Source organism: Misgurnus anguillicaudatus, chromosome 21, assembly GCF_027580225.2.
Source record: "Misgurnus anguillicaudatus chromosome 21, ASM2758022v2, whole genome shotgun sequence".
Lineage (NCBI taxonomy): Eukaryota > Metazoa > Chordata > Actinopteri > Cypriniformes > Cobitidae > Misgurnus > Misgurnus anguillicaudatus.
In genome coordinates, this window is record NC_073357.2 from 5,685,076 (window position 1) to 5,708,551 (window position 23,476).

The window sequence follows — 23,476 nt, forward strand, 5'->3', positions numbered from 1 at the left end:
TTTGAAGGTTGTCATGCTGTCTTATTATATTTGTTTTAGCTTAATTTGTGCCTCTCTTACTATGTTGGTCAGTTGAATGTTAGTTAGATCCAATTCATGTTCAGTAAAAATAATTTGATGCAGAAATAAACTAGCTAATAGACCAACTGTATAGTATTGTATACAAGTGTTTAATATCGGTATCGGCCAGAAGTTGTCTGTTTAAATCGGTATCGGTATCGGCCCAAAAAAATCCTATCGGTGCATCCCTACTTTCTACACTTGTGTTGGGTGACTGTGAGTATCTTCAGAAATCCTCCCCGTCATGTGGTGGTGGACAGCCAATCGCCGGCACTTCAGGTCCTTAAACACAAGTACACGCTCACACAGACATAAAAATAAATCATTTTTCGATACTCAAAGTATCTGAGTTTTCGTTCGATACCATAAAAGTATCGACGTTTGGTACAAAGCCCTAAAAGCATTTCTCTGATGCCTTACAATGCTACATACATTGACAGTTAAATCTGTTTTTCCCCAAGTCATTAACTCACTTATAATCTTATATAGCTTTAAAATTGTGTCTCAGCAGTTATGGAGAAGCCGATCAAACGCCCCTAAATTTTAACTAATTTTTTGCAGTGCATGACTAGGGGGCAGTTAATGGAAGAATCTTAACTTATTATCAGCAATGCCAGCTAATTAAAATTTCACCCAAAGCCAAGAACACTGAACCACATCTGCGTGGCATTCGAGTAAGAGGAAAAATGCTGTGATGCGGAAGAATATATATGGAAAACTCTTTTAATCCTGTGCAGCTGCAAAGTCATGTTAAGAAGGATTTTAGCCGCAAATTGACACCAACGTTTTTTTTGGTGGTGTTTTTGTTTGCAGTTGCTTTTTCTGCCCATTGTTATCATTATGAACTTTTGCCCTAGTCGTTTTCAGAACGTTTGTGGTAAAAGGAAGGTCATAGGGTTGAGTATTTATTGCGTCGGTCAAGTGCAGAGAAGTTTGAAAAGTTCATTTGGCCCCCTGTTTGGCACGTGCTTTGGGTTCTTGTCAAAGCCCCGTGAAAAAAGCACTTAGTCTTGTTTGGATGCTTATTTGAAATTTTGCAAATGCAATTTTCTCTGCAAGTTGTTAAAAGATACAAACAAGTTTAATGACACATCTTTGCATAATTACCGGATGTTTGTTTATCCATTCTTGTGTTTTAGCTTTGTAGTGAGAAGTTAATAGAATCTTAAAGGACTGGTGTCATGCATTGTTTACACAAACGATAATCTCTTTAGCCTGCTGCTGTACAGCTGTACTTACAATCAGTTGCATAGGTGTTATCAAAGAAAGTTTTAATATGGATAATTTGGATGTACCCCCCTCCAAAAAACTAACGAAAGCAGGTCAAGCTAGTCCCGCAACTAATTTCTGAAATAAAGAACTACTACTTCATTACACACACCAGTGCTTGCTTAACATATGATTTGCATACCCAAATGATTTGTAATGCATATGGACTACCTAAGAAATAGTAATGCATAGACTTTCCATTGATAACCCAGTAAACTATTTACAGAGAGGGAAAGAGAAACCTTATTTTCAGGAACCTTTTAGGTTTGGCAATAACATGTGGATTTCAGCCCATAAGCAATCTGTAAATGTTTGTTTTGGCAGAAGGATGCTTTCAGGAAACAGACTACTGTGTGTGAGGTGTTCGTCTTCTGCCGAATCGCAAAACTTTTTGTTTGTTCGTAATACTCGCGCAATCATGTGCGTATATTGTTAAAGCTCAGGGAAACCCTGAATCGCTTGCGAGCAGTTGGTGCTGCTTTAGCCATAAATCCAGAAATTTCCGTCCTGTTTTCCAGTTGTACCCAACGCTTGTTTTGACAAGCCATTTCTCATTGCATTAATTCAGGCTAAGGAAACACAGCATTAGCATTAACTTGTGTGTTTTTGCGTGTGTGCACTTGTTTGTTTTCAGTAGTTTTCCACTTGGGAGAAAAGGGGATGCTTGTGCTAAACACGGTGGTTGTTTTATATCCAAGAGTTTTCCTTCTTTTCCAAACTTGATTTGTGATCAGTCTGTTATTCTAATTTGTTGAAACTGATTTGTTTGGGTATAACATATCTTTCCTCAAATGGTTGCATATTTGATAACAGGAACGTGTCATTCGTTTTCCTTTGCCAAACAAGTGGACACTATTGGTTACCCATGCTAATGCAAACTATTTATAGACTCATACAGGTGTCCTGAAGTTCAGTTCAAATACCAAGCAAAGTTTGTAAAACTGTTTTTGTCTTGGCCTTGAGACATTACGTATTGCCATAAGAGGAGCGTTGTTTAACCTTGTTTTAGGTCTTTTGTCATGCTACATTTGTTTTGAATTTTTCTATCACGGGCAGGCGCTTGACATTTACTTGCAGTATTTGTGGTATGCAGTGTTTTTCTTCTAAATGCAACATCTTGTCCCTTCTTTCAGATCTTTGATGTTTTTGCAATAGTGCTGTTGACTGTACTGCTTGTTTTGTTCTAGAGTAACTGAAATGTTATTATTGGTATTTATTTATTAGGCTATGTCTCATTCTGCAACCTCATGCGAGTGTCATTTTTTTCTGTTGATCTTTACGTTGGATCTGTGAACACCTGTTTTACCCGTTTTGAAGAAGATACCTGCAGAACCATAGCTGTCCCGAGGTTCTTTGTAACTTGTTTGAGGACTCTGTGATGTGCCCTTGCATTGATCTTTGTAAGACACTTGGAACAGTGACAGTGCCAACTTTTTTATTTTTTTTGCAGTGAATTGCAAGAAAAAGTCCTTTCAAGGATGTTGTTAACATCAGTTCTTTAAAAAGTGATGCGAGTACAGTGAAAGCCTTCATACTCTTTGTACTCTCAAAGTTAAGCAATCGTGACTTCATTTTTGCATTTTGGATCCATAACTTCACGATCTTTTAACTTATTAAGTTTCAAAAACCATCGTCTTAAACATTCAAGTGCACTTAACTTAAAATGATCAGTTCCAAATGCTGTGAGGAATACCCACAAGCCCTTACACCTAAGAATTTTGAATGATTTAATTTTGGTCAAAGAATAACAACTGATGGGACATATAAACGATACAGTTTCTTTAGTTTTACACGCTTTGTAGCATTATTGATGCTTTTTGTTGTTAATTATAGTTTTTGTGAAGTCACCGTTCAAGTGATCGGTAGGAATGCACAGAATGTTCGACAACCAGAATTATTCTGTTGAAAATAATTGCACAAGCAGGGAGAGCGAGTGACTCTATAGATAAGAAGAGGAACATCAGCAGTATGTAATAAAAACTTCCTAGAACCACTAAAGTCCTACAACGATTAACAAACTACAATTACAATGGTTTATTATTAAAAGCATTTTATTAGAGAAAACGTTTTGATCGCTTTTTCCTCTGTCATGCTTTTGTCAATCTCTCGCCATCTCTCACTCACCCTCTTGACCCTGACTAACCCTAGAGTCACATTAGCTACAAAAGTGAGTGACACTAAGCGACACGCACTCGCTTGAGGGGGGTTCCATAGCTAGTATTTAAAAGCGGTATCAAAAGTCACTTCAGAGGTATTGTTAAGTTACAAGTACAATGTTTTTGGATTTAAAAGTATTTATTTCTCAAGAAAAGTAACAAAATATATGAGATAAAATGCCAAACTTATCTGATATATACAGAAATACGCATCTTCTGCCATCTTGAATTATTTTCTTCGACTCGCGCCACTGACCTACGTCACGCTGCCCCTTCAATCCGATTTGCAGTCGGTTTGTCGCATCGCTCAGCATTTGCATAAAATAGCCGCCTTGTCTATTTTGTCCCTACCTTGCTCGGGTGCAGCGGCGAGCTCGTCGCTTGTCGCTGGCAACGGCCACTCCCATTGAAAATGAATGGTAGCATGTCGGTCTGTCTCTTGTAATAATGTGACTGGGGTGTATAAGGAAGCACACGCGCATCCACTGCTCAACATAAGTGATGCCTTTTGTTGCAAAAATGAAAAGGTTATGCCTTCGACCATGCCCAGCCGCGTACACTTATATAGACGATTCTCTAAAGGGCTAAAGCGTCGTTGCAAGTTTCTTACATTGGAGTAATGTGATTGCATTTTTGCAGGAAAATAGAAGATTGGATAAATATCCATTTAGCCAAGACTAGGGCTGGGTGATAAAACGATACTGATGTGTGCTTTCGATACACCTTTGTTGATAACTATGGGAAAAAACGTTCCATGTGACGCCTGTTAATGCTTTGCTAAAACTGCATTGGACTACATTACATCGCCGTTCCTAGATCTTAAACAGTCTATCATATGCCCTGATAAAAGAAGTGGGCCGGGTATACTTCTCTTCCACGTCTGCCTCGCGTACACGTGTCAGCGCAGCTTTAAAAGTGTTTGACACATACACAATACAAATTATTTCTTATTCAAATTATTACTCTACCACGCCATACTGATTGGGCGACATTTACAGTACATTAAAAAACATAGGTGAAGAAAAGTAGCCGATCCACCATCGCAAACAAAGTTTAGAACAAACACAAAATGTAAATGATTTTCATTTTTGGATGAACTATCACTTTAAATGTCAATTTACAGCCTATCTGGCCACTAAGTTAAGTGTACTTAAATATATGGGTGATTCTCACGAAAACTTGGTTTTAAAAATGTCAAGCATGAAAATGTAAAAATTGCTTAAATTTACTTTTTTCCCACCAGACATTGAAAAACAAAGTCTGGAGTAAATGGGAACATTAATTTAAAAACTTTTACTTATCATTTAACACTTTTTGTAACATAATTTAAAAAAGTAGTCCTAAAAAATCTCATTACCGCAACAGTCAGAAAACATCAACACTGACATATTTTCAAAATGACATGACAAACCTGAAAGAACATAATTTGGAGATTCTGCACATGCATTTAAAATCAAAGTATTATGCTTCTATTAATTTTTTCTTATTAACATTTAATAAGCATCTGTTGCGGTAATGATAATCAAAATGTCGTGTAAGCATTCTGACAAGACAATATTTCAAATTAACTGTAAAAAAATGATCTTACCTGTTAGCCATCTTGAAGTAACTGGTCCATGTGCTTGGTCACTCAAAATCAAACTTTATTAAAATTCTGTATGTGTGCTTAAACTGTTCTCAAAAAGTGTTGCGGAGGATGAGAACATCAGGCATGGACACATTATTTTCCTAATTTTTCTTCATTATTATTATACATGAATATTCAGTAAATATGTTTTCTGTCATCTAATGTAGTCTAGCAAAACATCAATTTATTTTTTTTCTTAATATTTTTGTGTTAATTTGATTAAATTACAACATAACGCATGTTCAAACACAGCCGGACACATTGCGGTAATTAGAATTTCAGCAGAAAATGAGATAAAATTAAATTCTTATGTTGAAATCACACATTGTGCAAGGTAGAACACAGTATTGTGTTAATTCTGATGCTTTTTAATGTTACTATATTACACATTTTAAAGCTAAAATCATTAGTGCCGTGGTGTTTCAATGGTTTCGTGAGAATCACCCATATAGGTTTTTGGGAGATAATTTCAATCCAACTTTCTGAAAGTTTTGGAGATAGGTTACCTTGATGCTGTGTATTCTCTACAAACCTATTTTAAATGATCTCATCTTTGGAAACCTGATTTTAGGGCCGAATTTCAGACCACCTATCACATAACTGCCTGCTTGTTTACAATAGCAGTTTCCACCACATCTTCTCACTCTTCAATGTTTGTGTGTTTGGGAGATTAAGATTTTGATACTTGATAAAATCTTGGCAAAGCTCTCACCAGGGCAGCTTAAGATTAGAAAATCGTGTAGTCAACAAACTCCGTGGCACGCTCTGCACCTCCGTTTGTGGGTGACTTCCAATTCTCTACCTCGTGTCACCCGGCCCTGGGCTAGCTTTTTGTAAAACAAAGCCTGATCTCGGGTCAGACATCAAACACGTTTCCTTTTGTCTATGACTCCTGTGCATACCTCCAGCCCGACTGCAAAGCTTGCCAAGAAAGTCACAGAACAAAAACCTAAAGAGCATACCGGGAGTTTTTTCTTCTTTTTCTATCTAAGCCTCTGCTTTTCGCCCCCTCTAGCATTTTACTTGAGCACATCTTAAAAGTGTCGCATAAAACTCTGTAGCTACCGATAGTTCTTTATGCAGCCTGGAAGTTTATTTTCATGCTTTTGGTTTATTTCATATGTCGATTTGTATTGGTTCGTGACCGGATTTTCCAATCTGTTTGTGTTTTGTAATAATATAGCTTGATGAAAAATGTGTTTTGCCACATCAAAATATGCTATAGACACAAAAGCGTCTAGATGCAAAAATAACGCTGATAGCTTCAGCCAAGTTCATACACATGCCCCAGATTTGCATGACATTTGGGTATAAAGTACTGATAAGCAATGAGATCATAACACATCTTATCTTTTTTTCTGTTTTGAAGGTACGGAGTGACTCCGGAGAACATTATCCTGTACGGTCAGAGTATAGGCACCGTGCCTACGGTGGATCTGGCCTCCCGGTATGAGTGTGCCGCAGTCATCCTGCATTCTCCTCTTATGTCTGGCTTGCGCGTTGCCTTCCCTGACACCCGCAAAACCTACTGCTTTGATGCCTTCCCAAGGTAAGATCTAAACATCAGTGACTTACCACTCTCAAATTTAATCATCCGATATTTAGTAATGAAAAGTTTCATTAGGCCATTTTGACTTTTTCTCTCTCTTTGTAGATCAGGGTTTTTTAAACTTTTTCGTCAGTCGAACCCCCTTGTCCGAAATTATTTTCCTAAAGTCCATAAAACTTGATAATGAAATTAGTTGTCAAGGAATTGGGTGACTTTTTAACTGTTTCTGCAGGTTGATGTTTCTTCTGGCTAGTTCGAGATGAAAGGATTTGGTTCATTAGTTGTTGGTATTTAGGATGTAAATAGGCATTGGGATGCTTTTGGACTAATTTTGAATGGCCATTGGGCTGGTTTTGTAAAGTGCATCTGGCAACCGTGACATGACGATGGTAACAAAAGCACCAACGAATGCTGGTTAATAAAGTTTACATTGAAGCCTTTAATATAAGTGAGTTTTTTTGTATTTATTTAAAGGGATAGTTCACACACAAATGAAACCCTCATTTTGTTCCAAACACGTAAGACCTCCGTTCATCTTCGGAACACAGTTTAAGATGTTTTATATTTAGTCAGAGAGTTTGTTGACCCTTCATTGAAAATCTTGTAACTGTATATTGTCCATGTCCAGAAAGGTAATTAAAACATCATCAGAGTAGTCCATGTGACATCAGTGGTTCAGTTAGAATGTGTTGAAGCATCGAAAATAAATTTTGGTAGAAAAAATAACAAAAAATATGACTTTATTCAGCATTGTCTTCTCTTCCGCGCCTGTTGTGAAGCGCATGCGTGAGACTTAAGTCACATGACTGCAGTGACGCAGATGATGTGTTATTCTCAGACATGTTTGCAACGTTTTTTTTTTTTCAAACTTGCAGCGTTCGTCTCCCTCAGACTGTTAACAAAGCTCGGGGCGCACAAAAGAAAACAGCTAGGGCGCACCATATAACACGTCAGCAGCGTCGTACTTCATCTGCGTCACTGAAGTCACGTGACTTTAGTCTCGCGCATGCACTTTATTGTGGGGTTTTCATTAAAATAACAACTAATCATCTGTTTTTAAAAAATCCATTTTTTATTACTGTAACAACGCATGCATATCACTCCCATAACGTAATGGCTTATTTATTTTGTTATTAATGAATGATGTTAATTCTCAACAAGGTGTAAAGTTGAAAATTAAAATGAGTTTATTATTAATCTGTGGCAAAATTTTCTTCCCAGCACATCCCTGAAGTTTGTTTTGTTTGTTTATGTTTTGAAATTTAAAGATGCTTAACTATTTAAAGCGTAACTAAACCCCTGGTCAGAGCCTGACTCCGCCCACTGGCAATATTTGAAAAATGCAAGAAAAGTGGGCAGATCCCAACGGAGATAGAGGGGATGAACTAAGCTTGTACCAAGTGTGTGGTGAGATCGTAACAAGGGCGTGGTGAGCTTGAACCTGCTTACGTCACGAGCTATTTTTTGGACCCAACATCCAATAGGAAAATTCAACTGCAGTAGCCACCGTTCAACCTGAAGAGGGCAGCACTCAGACGTTTTTACACCATATATTGCAGTATTGAAACACTTTATATCCAAATGTCAAAAAAGTTACTAAAATCAATGATCAGCACTAATAAAGCATCATTAACTAAAAAAAGTTGGTTTAGGGTTTAGTTACTCTTTAAAAGCTGCACAAACTTTTTGATTAAAGGCTTAAAATATCAAAATCAAAACCATTACACTTGAATACCCTAATTTTACTGCTTCATTTAGATTTAATAAGTGAAAGATATTGAGTAAATATGTGACCCGTCACGGAAACCAGTGACAGCACAACTTTCGAGAAAATTAGAGAGTTTTTTTTCAAAATTTGCGGTTTTCGTTTTATTGCAGAATCTGTTAGTTGAGATCACGAAGAAGACTCTCCATGTTTGAGAGAGCAGTTTTTGTATATTTAAAAGCGTACATTTTGCGTTCGAAATCGGCTTGTTTTTCCAGAGATTCTACCATGCAGCAGGGGGGCGTCATTGTCTGTGTGTATTTACATACTAAATAAGCAGGTGTTTTTGCCCCCGCTCCCAAAGGGAACGGCGTGGCTCCTTAATAGGGATAGTTCGCCCAAAAATGAAAATAATATAATTAATGACTTACCCTTTTATTGTTCTAAACTCGTAAGACCTCCAATCATCTTCGGAACACAGTTTAAGATGTTTTAACATTAGATTTAGTCAGAGAGCTTTTGTCCCATGTATGGTTTCCATGTCCAGAAAGGTAATAAAAACCTCATCAAAGTAGTCCATGTGACGACAGTGGGTCAGTTAGAGTGTGCTGAAGCATCGAAAATACATTTTGGTCCAAAAATAGCAAGAATTACGACTTTATTCAGCATGGTCTTCTCTTTCTGTTCTGTTGTGAACCATGTGAAGTCACGTTACTGTAGTGACACGGCTGACCTGTTCCTCGGACATGTTTCCAAATTTTTTTTTAAAACTTACTGCGTGCGTCTCCCCAGACTGTAAACAAATTCGGGCGCACAAAAGGAAAAAAAAGAAAAGAAGCTGGGGCGGAACGGATAACAGTCAGCCGCGTTGTACGTCAGTCGCGTCACTGGCTTGCTCGACTTTATGCACCGCTGCAGTCGGATGACGTCAAAGTACCGCAAGAGCTCTTCAAGAAATCTTACGGAAGAAGTTTAATTTCGACTCGCTCTCACTGTACTTTGATGTCATCTGTCTGTCAGTTCTTGCAGCGCAGCATGAAGTCAAACACACATAAGTTACACAGAGATCGTTGAATTCGTTATATAATTGGCTACATGTTTTGTCTATCAATATTTTCCATGAAGTCATTGGATGATGGAGGAACGAGCGAGCGATTGGTTTACATCCCTAAAGGACGTCACGTTTTTTGACGGCGCTGTTTGGATTATCTATTATACTACCTCCCTACTTTTAAATACAAACTTTGAAGGTGGGTTCATGTGTTTAACGGAACGTTAATTACCAGAGTGTAATTTCATATACCCTTAAATGTTACTATGTAAATAGTCCTCAGATTGTATATTATATTCTATTACCAGACGTTTATGCGAAATATGATGTAAACAATAGAGTATATATCTATATTTCACGGATTATACGCATTTGTGGACAAAAATGGTCATTGCGCTAACACAATGATCTACCATTGAGCTACAGGAACAGATGTCATTAACTTTCTGGGTTTATTGGCTTTGTTGAAGTTCCATCACTTACAGAGCAGGATGAGTTTGATCAAGACTTCAGAGTCAGTGATGCAAACTTTTATAAGGCAGACAGAGGGACACGGTTACCTTCACCAAACCTCACCCCCCCCCCACTCATGCTTACATCTCCCATATTTTATATCTCATCTCTCCCTTCACTCTTTCCATTTTTACAGTTTATTATTACCTGCATGCTTTTTAAACTTTTGGAAGGAAATGTAATAACGCAGAAAATGGCTTACGTTTCACCGCGTTGAGCTAGGAAGTGCTGAAAGGGAATACATTTGCTTCCCTATCTGTGATGCTTTCATGGGTTGATGCAACACAAGTGTTTCACAGCTGTAGTCATTTGCTTCGGTACCTGGATGTAAAATATTTGCAGGTGCTGAGAACCATGAGGAAAATTGAGAATTTGACGTTCGCATTTACATGTGTTTTATGAATTTTATGTATGGAAATTGTGGTATTAGGTGAAGTTGGACTGTGTGATGGTGGTTCAAAAAGTAAAAATGTGACCCTGGGCCACAAACCATGAGAGACAATTATTAGTATACATAATTTTGAAAGCTAATTTAAATACCAGCTTCCCATTGACTTATAGTTTGTTAGGAAAGGACAGAGGAACTTTTTGAAAATCCGCAATCTGAAGGTGCCGAAAAATCTAAATACTGAGTAAATTGCCTTTTAAAGTTGTCCAGTTGAAGTCATTCGAAACGCATATTAATAATAAATACATTTTTGATATAATATTGAAAAAATCCTAATATTTTTGCCATAAAAAATGTATTAATTTATTAAGTATGTTGACAGAGCAACATATCTGTACAAAAATATATTTTTTACCTATTCACTGATATGCATGATTTAGTTATATAATGCCTGTTATATAATGTTTAGAGTTATAGGTGAAGGAATATAAAAGAGCGTTATGGCGTATAAAGCCCTATTCGCACGGGATTAGTCTTACCCGGTGACCTTTAGTGATTTGTAATAATTACGGAGGTTGTCTGTGATCTTAATCCCGTGCGAATCGGCCATGTCTGTAATTTTTAAAGTAAAAATTCCTCCGCAAATGACCTACCATATTTCGCCGAACACCGAGGTCCTCTGATAATATTAGTCCCGTGCGAATTGGCATCTCTGTAATTTGGCCAACATTTGTTACCTGTGCGCCTTTTTTATTTATTTTTTTCTCCGTTTCTGAGCCTCTCGCACTGCAGCTGTGAAGCGCACATACAGAGACTATCCCTCCGATTTTTTTGGCTTTCACAGTGAAAGTATGTTCCCAATTTTAAACTTCTAATCAGACTCTTTCGTCCATCTTGATGATTAATATTAAAAATATGCAGAACTGTCAATATTTGCGATGTCTAAGTTTAGGTGGGGCTGTCGTGGTAAAGGAATTTCATTTGCAGTGATTTTGCGTGGCTCATTAGCGTGGTATACATAACCATTTGTTTATTAAAATAAAATGATTATTTCAATCCAGAACAACGAGATGCACTGAGGTTGTTTAGGCTTGTTAAGTGTAAATTTACAAAGCATCTGTCAATACATAACACAGCAGTGTCTTAAAGGAATTAAAATTATGCCGTATTTGTGCACGTGCACAGAACGAATGCAATACAGAAGGCAATACATATTAATATAGGACATTTTTAATTTGTGTCTATGAAATTAAGTTGGAGAGATCATTTTTTAGTCATTTGGCTTTTTTCATCATTTCAGAACAAGCTTAACTGCTATCCGTAATAACTTATATTATATTCTGTGTGTTCCTTGGTTAAAAATATGTAGAAATATATGCAAGTAAAAAAGTACAGAACAAAAACATTTAGCTCACACGGAAAGCAGTTAATAAAGCAAACTCCTTAATAACGTAGAGGACGTGCTGAAACAGTTGAGTCGGTAGATGATCATCATGTTTATGTTTCACACAGATATTGTTGATGAAAAACGTGCACATCTAAATGGTCAGGCGAGAGTCAAGTGTTCAGTCAGTTAATAATAAAGCCATCGGCGTTACATGCTGCAGCTAACTCGTCCACGGAGCGGACGTTGTTGATACACAAAGAAAAAACTTGTTTTTATTAAAAGCGGTTTTAATGCTGGTAAGCAATCAGTTATATTTTTGTGCGTCTTGTATTTGTGTTGATCAGATAGATTAAAGTAATTTTAATCTTTAAAACTGCATCTAGAGGCAGAGGATGCTAATTCTGTCATCTCCGTTTCACTTTTTTTTCCACACATTCAATGATTTAACGAAACGATTTGGTAAAGGTACCTCTTACAGCATGTTGCGAAGTATTATGCAAAGCCTCAACATTTTATCTGGGAGATAAGTCAGTAAATTTAAGTGAAATCACAGGCTTTGCTTTTCCCGTGCGAACCGGCACTAAACTCAGACGTAGGTTGGTAATTTCTAAATCACACAGGTCCCCAGATAATACTTATCCCGTGCGAATGATACATAAGACAGTTACTTTGATATGCTATGCCTGTCTTTATGTAACAAGTACACAATTAACATTCATATGGAGGTGTACAGTACGAGCACATGCATATTCTCTTGCACTGACAGTAATTGGCGTTTCACACAGTACGTGGCAGTTGCCAGTGTCTAGTTCGTTTTCAATAGGAGACATGCGAAAGCGGCAGCATGCGGAGTCGGTGCCAAAATCCTGCGCCTTTCAACAGACATAAACGTATGTTTACGTTTTTGCACTAAGCGCTGCACAAAATGCTTACGCTACGCATGAAAAGCGATGGCCGCATGGCAATTCCGCTGTGTACTGTGTGAAACGCCCTTAAGTCAATGAGTTTATGGAGATGAAAGCTTTCCTTCCCACTATCAATTATAAATCTCCCGCTAAGTGCCTTAAAAAAAGACTTAACAGCAGGTGTGTTTTGCTTGTATATGTTGTCATGAACGTACATATGCGTAATTGCTCTTAAAAGCCACTTGTGTAAATGGTCACAAAACTCTTAAACGCTTGAATCGCTTTGTACTGTTATACTGCACAGCTTGAGACAGTCAGATTACATAGATTATGTTGAAGTATTCTTTGTAAAATCTTAAGTTCTTTTCAGCGCCTGTCAAGATAGTTGACACCCTTGACTGTTTCTGTGATCGTGTACCATATTTCTTTGAGAAGCCGTCTTTTTTCCCTTCATCTTTAGATGAAACTACCGTGTCTGGCTGCTGAGATAAAACCTTGTGAAAAACAGCCGCGGTGTTTACCGTTCGCGTGAGCAACAGAGGAGATCTATCTTTATTCCGCACTCACGTATATCAGTCATGATACAGTTACCCGCTGGCACATAAACGTTTTTGCTTCAATCCTCTAAAATTTTTTGCTGCATCATTTGTAGGCAGCTTTAACATCTCAAGCTGTCCAAACGTTCCGATTCAGACCCTTGAAATATGTGAGTCACAAGAAGATGTGTTGTGGAATGGTCTCGGCATCAGAATCATCATGGCAAGTGGTTGCACACGGCCAGGAAGTGTTGTCGTGTATCAGGAGACATTTAAAATGGAAAGCAAGCGAGCTGGAAGCCACCAAGGAATGTTTTGCCAGAGAGAAAATGAAGTGGAGGAGTTGGACCAGTTTCGGGGTGAACAGGAAAAATCGCAAGTGCTGTAGGAAACGACGTTTGTTGTTTTGTTTTTTTCTGATTACAGTGTATCATATTTTAAATGTTATTGACATCTTGACAAACAGTTTTGTAGAGTTTGGACCCATTTAGACAGCTGCGAACAAAGTTGCCCTACAAATCATTACCTGTCACTTTGATGGACTAGGTTTAATTTTTTTTCTCGCTTCAGGGCATCATGTCATTTTTCTGTAAAATATTACACCCCTTGGTATTTTTAATGCGACATTGCATGATTTATGTTTTTCCATCATCTGAACTGAACACAATTAAATTATTTCAGTGTTTTCAGGTTTCATGACTAAATGACTGAGCACTTTTGATTTGCACAACTTTTGGAGGATATGAGCTGTACTTGCATGCCTTTACGTAAAAATACCTGCCCAGGGGTGTCGCTGAGATTGCTGTTGAGTTGAGTAACTTTGGTTTCGTTTTGTTTAGCGAGTAACAGTGGCGGATGCAGAACGTGACATATGGGTGGGCATGGATTAAGTCCGGGTGGGCCTGAATCTATGGGTGTCACTTTTGAATAAGAAACTATAACAAGTCTATAAAATTCGTCAAAACTTCAGAACACTAATTTAAACAGCATACACACACACCCGAACTGCACGTCACATTTTTGACATTATTGATACTTTAAATTGTAATGCAACGTGACATTTATTAAGCCTTTTTGATAAAAAAAATATTGGGCTCTCATAGCCTACAAAAAAGAACCTGCACACAGTGACAGGAAATATAAATGAACCCAAAAAAAACGTATACTTTTTTAAATAACCTATTAAAGTGTTTAAATAAATACGGCTACTAAATGCTTAAAATTAAGCTTCTAACATCATATTCTCTTCATGCAAATCACTAAAAATATATTTTCGTTCTCACATATTTAAGTTAACTTACTAAATAAAGAAAGAAAAAGGGAATTGCTAGAATAATGTTAGACTCTGGGGTTAAACGAAATGACAAATAAATAAACATTTAATATACTTTTTGATGAGCACAAGAGCAAGCCTACCCGTGAAGAGCGGAGCCGAGGAGCGCGCATATCAGACGTGAACGAAAGGAATAATGGATTTAATGCTTTCACTTCATTTCCTGACAGTTTTACTTGTTAGTGAGGATAGTAATGGCTAACAAGATGACGCCGAATTACATACAACATAATTACCTAACTAAATCTGAGAGAATGCAAACACATTACAATATTTTTTCCTCCGCCCGACGGCCAAGGCGCATCATTTTTTTTAGCCCGACAGGAATTCGCCATAGCCCGTAATGGACGTCGGGCAAGCGATTTTGCGAGGTTTGTTTTGTAGAAAGACTTTCTTTAAAGTGAATTTCGTTTTGTATAAATTGTATCTTAATATTAATCAATGTTTGATCAAAGAAATTGCCTCGATTTAATAAATAAGAAGCAAACCAAGAACGTCTATGGTGTGGATTGAAGTGAACCCACTATATTTCCGCAGCCTACGTCTTTCTGCTTTAATGCATTTCTTAAATTAATGTCTCAATTACACAGTAGGCTTATAGGTTGTTATGATAGGCTATTTGTTGCTTAAAAGCAATAGGCTATATTGTATAAAGTGTAGCAATAAACGTGGCGTGACTTATAGTGCTGCTATATCGCTATATCAAACAACATCACTATGATCAGATGATTTCTTTCTATTTTTTACCCCGCTGTCATATTTGTTGTGTGTTTATGTTATTGAGAGGAAAGCGCGCAGCACATATTTATAACGTGTTGTTATTCAAAATACGTTTTCTACTTGCTTGCAAAAAAAGTTCTCAAAGTGATCATGGCTGAAAGCTGCTCGGGAATATTTCATTATAACGCAACATTCAACTGCTTTAATAGTTTTTAAATAGTTATCAGGCTTACTTATAATTTTACTGTTTTTAACATAACATGCGATAGATAAATTACACCACATAAAGTAGTATACATGTCTAACTATACAGAGTAGTATTTTTTACATTTCTGATTGGGCGGGCCAGCTGTCAATCTGGGCGGGCCCAGGCCCGCCCAGGCCCGCCCATAGCTCCGCGCCTGGCGAGTAATTTTAGTCTTGCCTTTGGTTGTGATCAAGTTTCGCCCTTAAGAAGCGTCACAAAAGGTCTATGGTTGACACTTGAGTAGTTCACATTGCCATTAATTTTAGTGGTGTTTCAGTTTTATGTATAATCTTCAAGTCCTTTTTGAGATTGTTGGAGGTCACAGAACCTCAGTCCCAGTGTTTAAACACAGCAGGGAACAATTGAAAATATTTTTTGATCTCTTTCTGAGGAACTTGAAGAATCATTTTAAAAATCCCTTTGGGTTAAATCAGTTCATAAGGTGGCTATCATTATGACAAGCCATTGTAGGCAGTTGGAGAGCTTCCAAAGTGTCTGGATAACGTTTTAAATGTATTAAAGGGACACTCCATTTTTTCCATCTCCCCTAGAGTTAAACTTTTGATTCTTACTGTTTTGGAATCCATTCAGCTGATCTCCGGGTCTGGTGCTAGCACTTTTAGCATAGCTTGGCACAATCTATTGAATCTGATTAGACTATTAGCATCGCGCCAAAATAAATAAAGAGTTTAATAAGGTAGATATTTTTTACCTTATTAAAACTTGACTCTTCTGTAGTTACATCATGTGCAAAGACAGACGTAATTTAAAAGTTGCGATTTTCTAGGCCGTTGGGCTGGGACAACGCGCTGACGCAAAACATGCGCGTCGATACGGCGCCGCCATTTTGGGTCTGACGAAGAGTAGTAGAAACGCGAGTGACTCCAGTCCTAGCCGGTTTCATACAGCAAGTGTGAGCAAGTGCGTAAGCGGCGCATGTTTTTTTTTCAGTGCCCATGTTAACAAGCATGCACACTCGCGGTGCTGTAGCAGCAATGCTGCGATTGTTTCTGCGTTGGTTCTATTTTTGCTGTGCTGCTCACGCTCCTTAAAGTGACAGTGCTTTGTTTATGGTTTAAATACTCGTGGATTGACGCGAAAAAGTGTAATTTTACCATAAAATCATAAATGGGGTGCCAAGTGTGTTTTAAACAGTCATGACTTTGAGCAATTTAACAGAAAGCAATGAAATATGTAAAAACACACTGTTGCCAAAAGACTGCGCTTTCATTCACTCTCTGTCCAGCAGTAAATGAGTCCTCATCTATCTTAACAAACTTAAGAGAAAGAGATTTAATAATGTATGTGCTTCTTAAGTCTATAATTGTGTTATCTGTCATTACATGGGCTAGAACAGCACAAAAACAATGTGGATTAAACAAATCAAGTTATAAAAATTACACTGATCATCAAAAGGCGCACATTGAAGAGGTTTTGCTCATAAATGCATGTTAAATAAAGTAATGTGAACTTGAGATTTTTATACTGTTACTTAACTGCACAGTATGCGCTGCAAACGCTTTATTGAATGCTACCTCTGACTAAGAATTAGTGTTGGGCGATATGCCCTATTTTCAGATCGTCTTATCGTCAGCCTGTGAGATCGGCGATACACGATATTATCGGGGGGCGGGGCAGTAGTTTACTCATTTTTTTATTTGTTAATTTTTTACTCATTATAACAAGTCACTTGATGGGTGGACAAAAAAAACCAAGAGCAACACCGTCATGACCGCAACCTTCTTAAACCTGATGCCATTAATGCGAGCGCGTCATTAAAACCCTATCATGATTACTTAATAACTGTAAAAACATGCATCTGCGCACGCACACACACGTGCGCGCACATAACAATTCAATGCATTGGTTTAGTGCTGTTGCAGAAGACTACACGTGTCAAGCAGTGGTGCTCTCGTGAGGTGCCTTTTTAAACGCATCGGTCCAGCGGAACGCGATCATATTTTAAACACAATTATATATTAAACACGAGGGACGTGTTGTTACAACTCCTTGAAATGCATATCATAAACAGGATTTATACCTAGTGATCTGACTTCGGACAGAGCGCAGCTCTCTGCACGTACGCGAGAGTGAGAGAGAGGCGCTAATATGCAGCGGGTCATATTTTAAACAAAAAGTAAAGTTTGCCTCAGCTCGCATGAAACGCATTAAACTGAATAAATACATAAGGATTACTACTTTAGTTTATGTTTAGACTTCGGACAGACGCGAGAGCGCTTGCACGTGAGACAGAGAGAAGCGCAGCTGCTCATGACGCGGCGCGCTGGATTTAGTGGTAGAAGGAGACCAAGACGCGCGCATTAAGTGCAGGTACGTGCAAGAAGGAATTCTCTCTTTACAAGCTCTCCGCATAAAGTGAAGCCCACAAACCCTCATGTGAGGAAAAGCATGCATTGTGGGTGTTAATATAAAACTATAATGATAATAATAATAATAATAATAACCATTCGCCAACTATCGTCATGACCTATCGCCATGAAAGCCTGCCATTGGCGATATGTCTGAAGATCGTCGATACACGATAATATCGTCTATCGGCACAACCCTACTAAGAATGCATTATTTTCCATTTGTATAGTCTTTTTTATTTTGAAATTTTAAGAGCAATAAACATATATATTGAAATGTTTCCATTCAGATATGTAAATTAACATGTATAAATTGCTATTAGTTAATTAATGGGGAGATACTCGAGAACCGAACTGAATCGGACTGATAAAATTAATTGTTAGATTAGTCGATGCATCGAAAAATAAGCGCTAGATTAATTGTTAAAAAATAATCGTTTATCCCAGCCCTACTAGGCCGATATGGCTAGGAACTATACTCTCATTCTGGCGTAATAATCAATAACTTTGCTGCTGTTACATGGCTGCAGGAGGCGTAGTGACATTACGCACTGCCCGAAAATAGTCCCCTTAGTAACTTTCAATGTCAAGGGACTATTTTCAGGCAGTGCGTAATATCACTGCGCCTGCTGCCGCCATGTTATGGCAGCAAAGGCCTTGATTATTACATCAGAATGAGAGTATAGTTTCTAGCCATATCTGCCTAGAAAATCACAACTTTAAATTTTCTGTCGTTCTTAGTACATGATATAACTACAACTTTTTTAGTTTCACTCTATATAATTTAACATTTCTCGCTATGAACATAGTCATTGAAGCTGGCATGACTTTCAAAAGAAAAGAAGAAATAGATTTTTGCTAGTTTTAGCCCGACGCAGTTATAATTTTCCTGCACCATGGTGTTTAAATAGCAAATGCACTTGCGCTTATCTGTTCGCCCATGAGAGTTTTTTCTTTTGAAACTCAGGGGCGCAGTGTTTTTATTTAGATAAAAAGAGTGCGTTATGCAGTTTATGTATAATTGTATTAATATTAGACTTCAATTAATTAATTTTCAATTCAATGGATGAAAAAAAGCAAAACTAAATTCTCTTTATTTATTTATAAGCAACAGAATTTGCTTATAAATTAAATTTAACAGCTTTTGATTAAAATAATGTAAAGTTCTAGAAAATATATGCAGAACAGTAGTAAAGTAATGCGACAACTCAGTAGCCTTGCTAATTCTATGTTTAATTAAGATCACAATAATTTCAATGAAAACAACAGGCAGGACACCGTATAACGGTAATCCTCTGTTTTGCTTAAGTCAGCGGGCTTGAAATGGGCTTCAGTGACATCAACACCTTCCGCATAACAGTCCAGCCTGAGTTACAAAAAACGGCGCACTCTATCATCAGTTACCGCCAAACCCGATTAACATGAACAACATTTGATAGCCTGATGTGTTTCAAAGTAGGACTTGAACTTAAAAAGTGCTGCGTGTCAATGCAAACCGGTTATGCCATTTTAGGCCAGATATTTTCTCTGTATTCTACAGAAAAGGGAAGTAATATGGATTTGGAATGACAAAAGGGCTAGATGTACAGTTTAAATTTCCTTTCTTCAGATTACCCACATATTTATTTTAAAAATATGATATTACTGGGGCCTTGACAGTAAGCATTGTTTGCCATTCACTTGTCCATTGGCCATGTCAGTTTGGTTATACCTGATTGGTATAAAATGCTATATAACAAATAAAAGCAGTTATTTAATTATTATTTTTTTTTTGCATTCATATTTAAGTTTTTCCTAAATATTTGCAGTTTGTAGTGGCACATGCGAAGGCGCATGGGTGAATACCGGGTAACTTTTATAGGGCTGTGACGATGCATCGCGCTTCCCATTAAAAATAACTGACTGAAATCGATTCTGAATCGCAAAACTCCGATTCTGTGTTTTCACGCGCAGCTTGTGCATGTACTACTACGGGTCTTTGATCAGTAGAACGTCCTTATTAATGTCGTTTGCAATGTGCATTTTAAAAAAGCAACAATCGTCAATTATCATGAAAATACCTGAAACTAGGGATGCATAACGATTAATCGCGATTGATCTATAGCAGAATAAAAGTTTTTGTTTACATATATGTGTGTGTACTGTATATAATAACTTTGTATAAATAAATGCACACACATTCATGTATATATTTAAAAAACAATTACATGTGTATATTTATTTGTATATTTATGAATAATTTATATTATATATATAAATACTTAATATATAAATATATATTATTCTTAAAATTATACATGCATGTGTGCATATTAATATTTACATAATTATTATACACAGTTCACACACACATATATGATGCAAACAAAAACTTTTATTATGCTATAGATTAATCGCGATTAATTGTTATGCATCCCTACCTGAAACTATTTGAAGAACAGCGATGTTAATATGCTTATAAACATTTTCTGACATAGCGTATGTAATGGTTGTTCTTCGGTGGCACAAATGGAGTTTCTGCACCAGAGTGCCCTCTGGCTTTTGGATGTGGCGGCATTTCACCATAATTCATTAAAATTAATTCATTCAGAAAATGCACATTTGCGCGATTAATCGTCCCAGTCCTAGTAACTAATATGGGGTCAGGTAGAATGTGAGTGTGCACGCGTGGTTGTTACTTCCATTCCTACTTTATTCCTACTTCCATAGTTGGAATAAAAAATTTATTTTAATTTAACGGTACCGTCAACTGTGTGCTTACCATCATTTATCAAAATATCTTCTTGATCATTTATCACAATACTTCCAAAATATTTGTTTTCCTACTATGGAAGTCAATGGTTGCAATCTGCTGTGTGTTTATCATCATTTCTCAAAATATCTTCTTTTGTGTTCATTGGAAAAAAGAAATTTATACAGGTTTAATACAACATGAGGATGAGTAAATGATGAATTTTCATTTTAAGGTGAACTATCCCTTTAATGTTCAAACCCTGTTAGTGTATGTCTTTATATGGGACTCTGTGTGTTGACACTCCAAAAAGTACATTCATTGATTAAAAAAGCAATCATTAGTAATCCAAAGTCATCCAATTCTAGTGTGTTAAAAATTCTATAAGATGAAGTCCACTGCAAATTTCCCTATTGGGAACAATTTAAGTATACTTCATATTTGGTTGAAATCAAATATGGTGGCATGTCGATAACTTCACATCTCATTGGTTCTTGTGTGTTTCGTGACTAGTTGTTCTCCTTCAACAATATTCCTTCCCTAGTAATTCTCAGAGAAAGATGTTGTTATTTATGTGCTCTTTCGGTGGTAAATGGAAGGTGTGGGAGGTCATACTGTATCATACTTTGTCAGCTCTTCCAGTGTTTCATAATAAGAGGCTAAAGTTGAGAGATTGAAACATCTCTGTGCGTTAATAGCTCGCCAGCCGGCCCCGTCAAAAAGGCCCGTAATGAACATGACACCAGCTGACTGGAAGTGTTAATGAGCTGGCTGTCTTAACTCCGACTTGCAATTTGTCAAAAGCATTACGGTCTAACACGTTGTTCGTTTCGCATAATAAAATGTGAAGTCTCAGAGTGGGAGGATTTGAATTTGGGATTTGATTAAGCCCAATTTGAGTATATTAGAGAAAGAATTGGTTAAGTAAGGATTAACGTTAATAAAGTTTTAGGTAAAACTAGAGCTGTATAATCACATCAGTATTGGCTGAAAAAAGCCTTCAAATGAACAATTTAATAGATATTACATTAATTGTGCCAGATGAGTAAATCATCAAATACACCTTACAAAAAGTGCTTTTAGATTTGTATGCCTACAGTCAGCAGAAAATCATTTTTTGTTTATTATTTCGTTTGATTCTGATTGGCCAATAGGCTTTATGCCCAGCTGCACTACTTCCTGAACTTCAGCCAGCTCCTTGTTTCCTGTCTGCCATTATTGGACAAACTGATTAATCCAGGTGTGTCTGATTATTGTTGTTGTGACCACTGAGGTCAGGCACACCTGGATTAATCAGTTTGTCCAATAATGGCAGACAGGAAACAAGGAGCTGGCTGAAAATCAGGAAGTAGTGCAGCTGGGCATAAAGCCTATTCTGACATTTCATGGTTTGTTATTTTCAAGATAACAACCACTCGAAACTAATAACAGTAGGGATGCTCCGATCAGAATTTTTGCAGCCGATACCGATTACCGATTTGTTCGTGAGAGATGAATTAGGTTACTGTAGCTTTAAGACGTGAATGAGACCGCTCTGTTCACGTGCACTGATGACAGGCTGCTGTGTGCGGGCGGCGGTGGTTGTACGCAGCTGTAAGGAAAATGAAAGTTTAAGTGTTTAAAACTTTAAAAAGCATGCAAATAATCAACTTTTGGCATGAGGATGCAATTGTCCGCGATAGATATGTGTTGTATACGCTGTTTGATGGGGATGTGAAGACACATCGCGCTCTAAGGACCGGAGCGCGTCCTCATAGAAAATACACATATCTCTGAAAAGGCAGAAAGAGAAATACAAATCTGCACGTCGCACATGAGCAACGGGTTATAAAAATGCTCGCATTGCGTAAAAATGGTCTTTAACTGGTGCTGCATTCACAATCCCTATAATGACAAAAGTAAACAGAAAGGTTGGTTCATGAGATCGGCAGATTTAGCAAGGACTGATCGAGTCATTTAATACCGTTATCGGCCGATACCGATCTGCGGCTGATCGATCGGAGCATCCCTAATGCACGCCCAAGGTAGTAATGCGGCTCAATGCGAAGCAAAGTTACAAAGCAGGTGTGGATTGTTTGTGCATACGTCGGAAAATAATGCATTCCCATTGAAACCTTTCTCAACCAATCAGAATAATGCATTCAACAGCCCTGTGGTATAATATGTGTTTTTGTGAATTTCTGCACTGAGGATCGGGCAAAGGCCAAGTTTACAGTGCTGCTATTGAGGCCTGACATTTTGAAGCACAACTCTATGCAAGTGTAAGGGTCGATAAAAGCTGACTTCCCTACATTTTACTTTCACACATCTGTTGTATCAACAAGACTTTGAAAATCAACAGCTGTTTCTTTTCGACTCTACTTCTTATGACAAGTGAGTCAGTGCTGAGAGACTGTACTGTTCCACCACGTACCTGGCTGACACAAACACGGCTCCTTCAACACTCAGATTTTAAAGATTACAAGACTGTAAGCAATAATGGCGGATTCAAGTGTGGAAATCACCAAAGGCAGTCCAGGAATGTCTTTATTCCAGCTGTTTATTTCCGCTTTGGGGTGAATTTCAGTTAAGGAACTGTATCGGGTGTTTTGAATGGACAGTCAAGCTGAATAAAAGTTTAATGATTAGTCGGTCTCTGTAGACTTGCTGGCTGACGTATGGCATGTTTTGAATATTAAAATGCGGTGATGGAGAGTCCAGGAGAGTTGGCTCTTCCCATCAGGGTTTCTTAGAAACAGATGAGGGCTAAAGAGGAACGGCGAGAGAGACCGTGTGAGACGTCGTCTCGCCTCTTATTGACACTCGCATAATTGCTTCCTTTCTCTTCTCAGTGGGTCAGGTTAACATCCCTTTTTCAAATGAACTTACGAACTGCATTGAAACCGAGTGACTGTTTGTTTCGAGTCTGTAGTTTTCCAGTCAATGTGGAA

General features: G+C 37.6%; 1 protein-coding gene across 1 annotated transcript in view; it reads left to right on the forward strand.

Annotated features, from left to right (window-relative positions):
* The window catches only part of abhd17c (abhydrolase domain containing 17C, depalmitoylase), a 48,061-nt gene that overhangs the window by 19,471 nt on the left and 5,114 nt on the right, over nucleotides 1–23,476 (forward strand). The window contains exon 2 of the mRNA XM_055179606.2: nucleotides 6,482–6,661. Within this exon, the coding sequence (XP_055035581.1) occupies nucleotides 6,482–6,661 (180 nt within the window). The remainder of the gene's footprint in view (nucleotides 1–6,481; nucleotides 6,662–23,476) is intronic.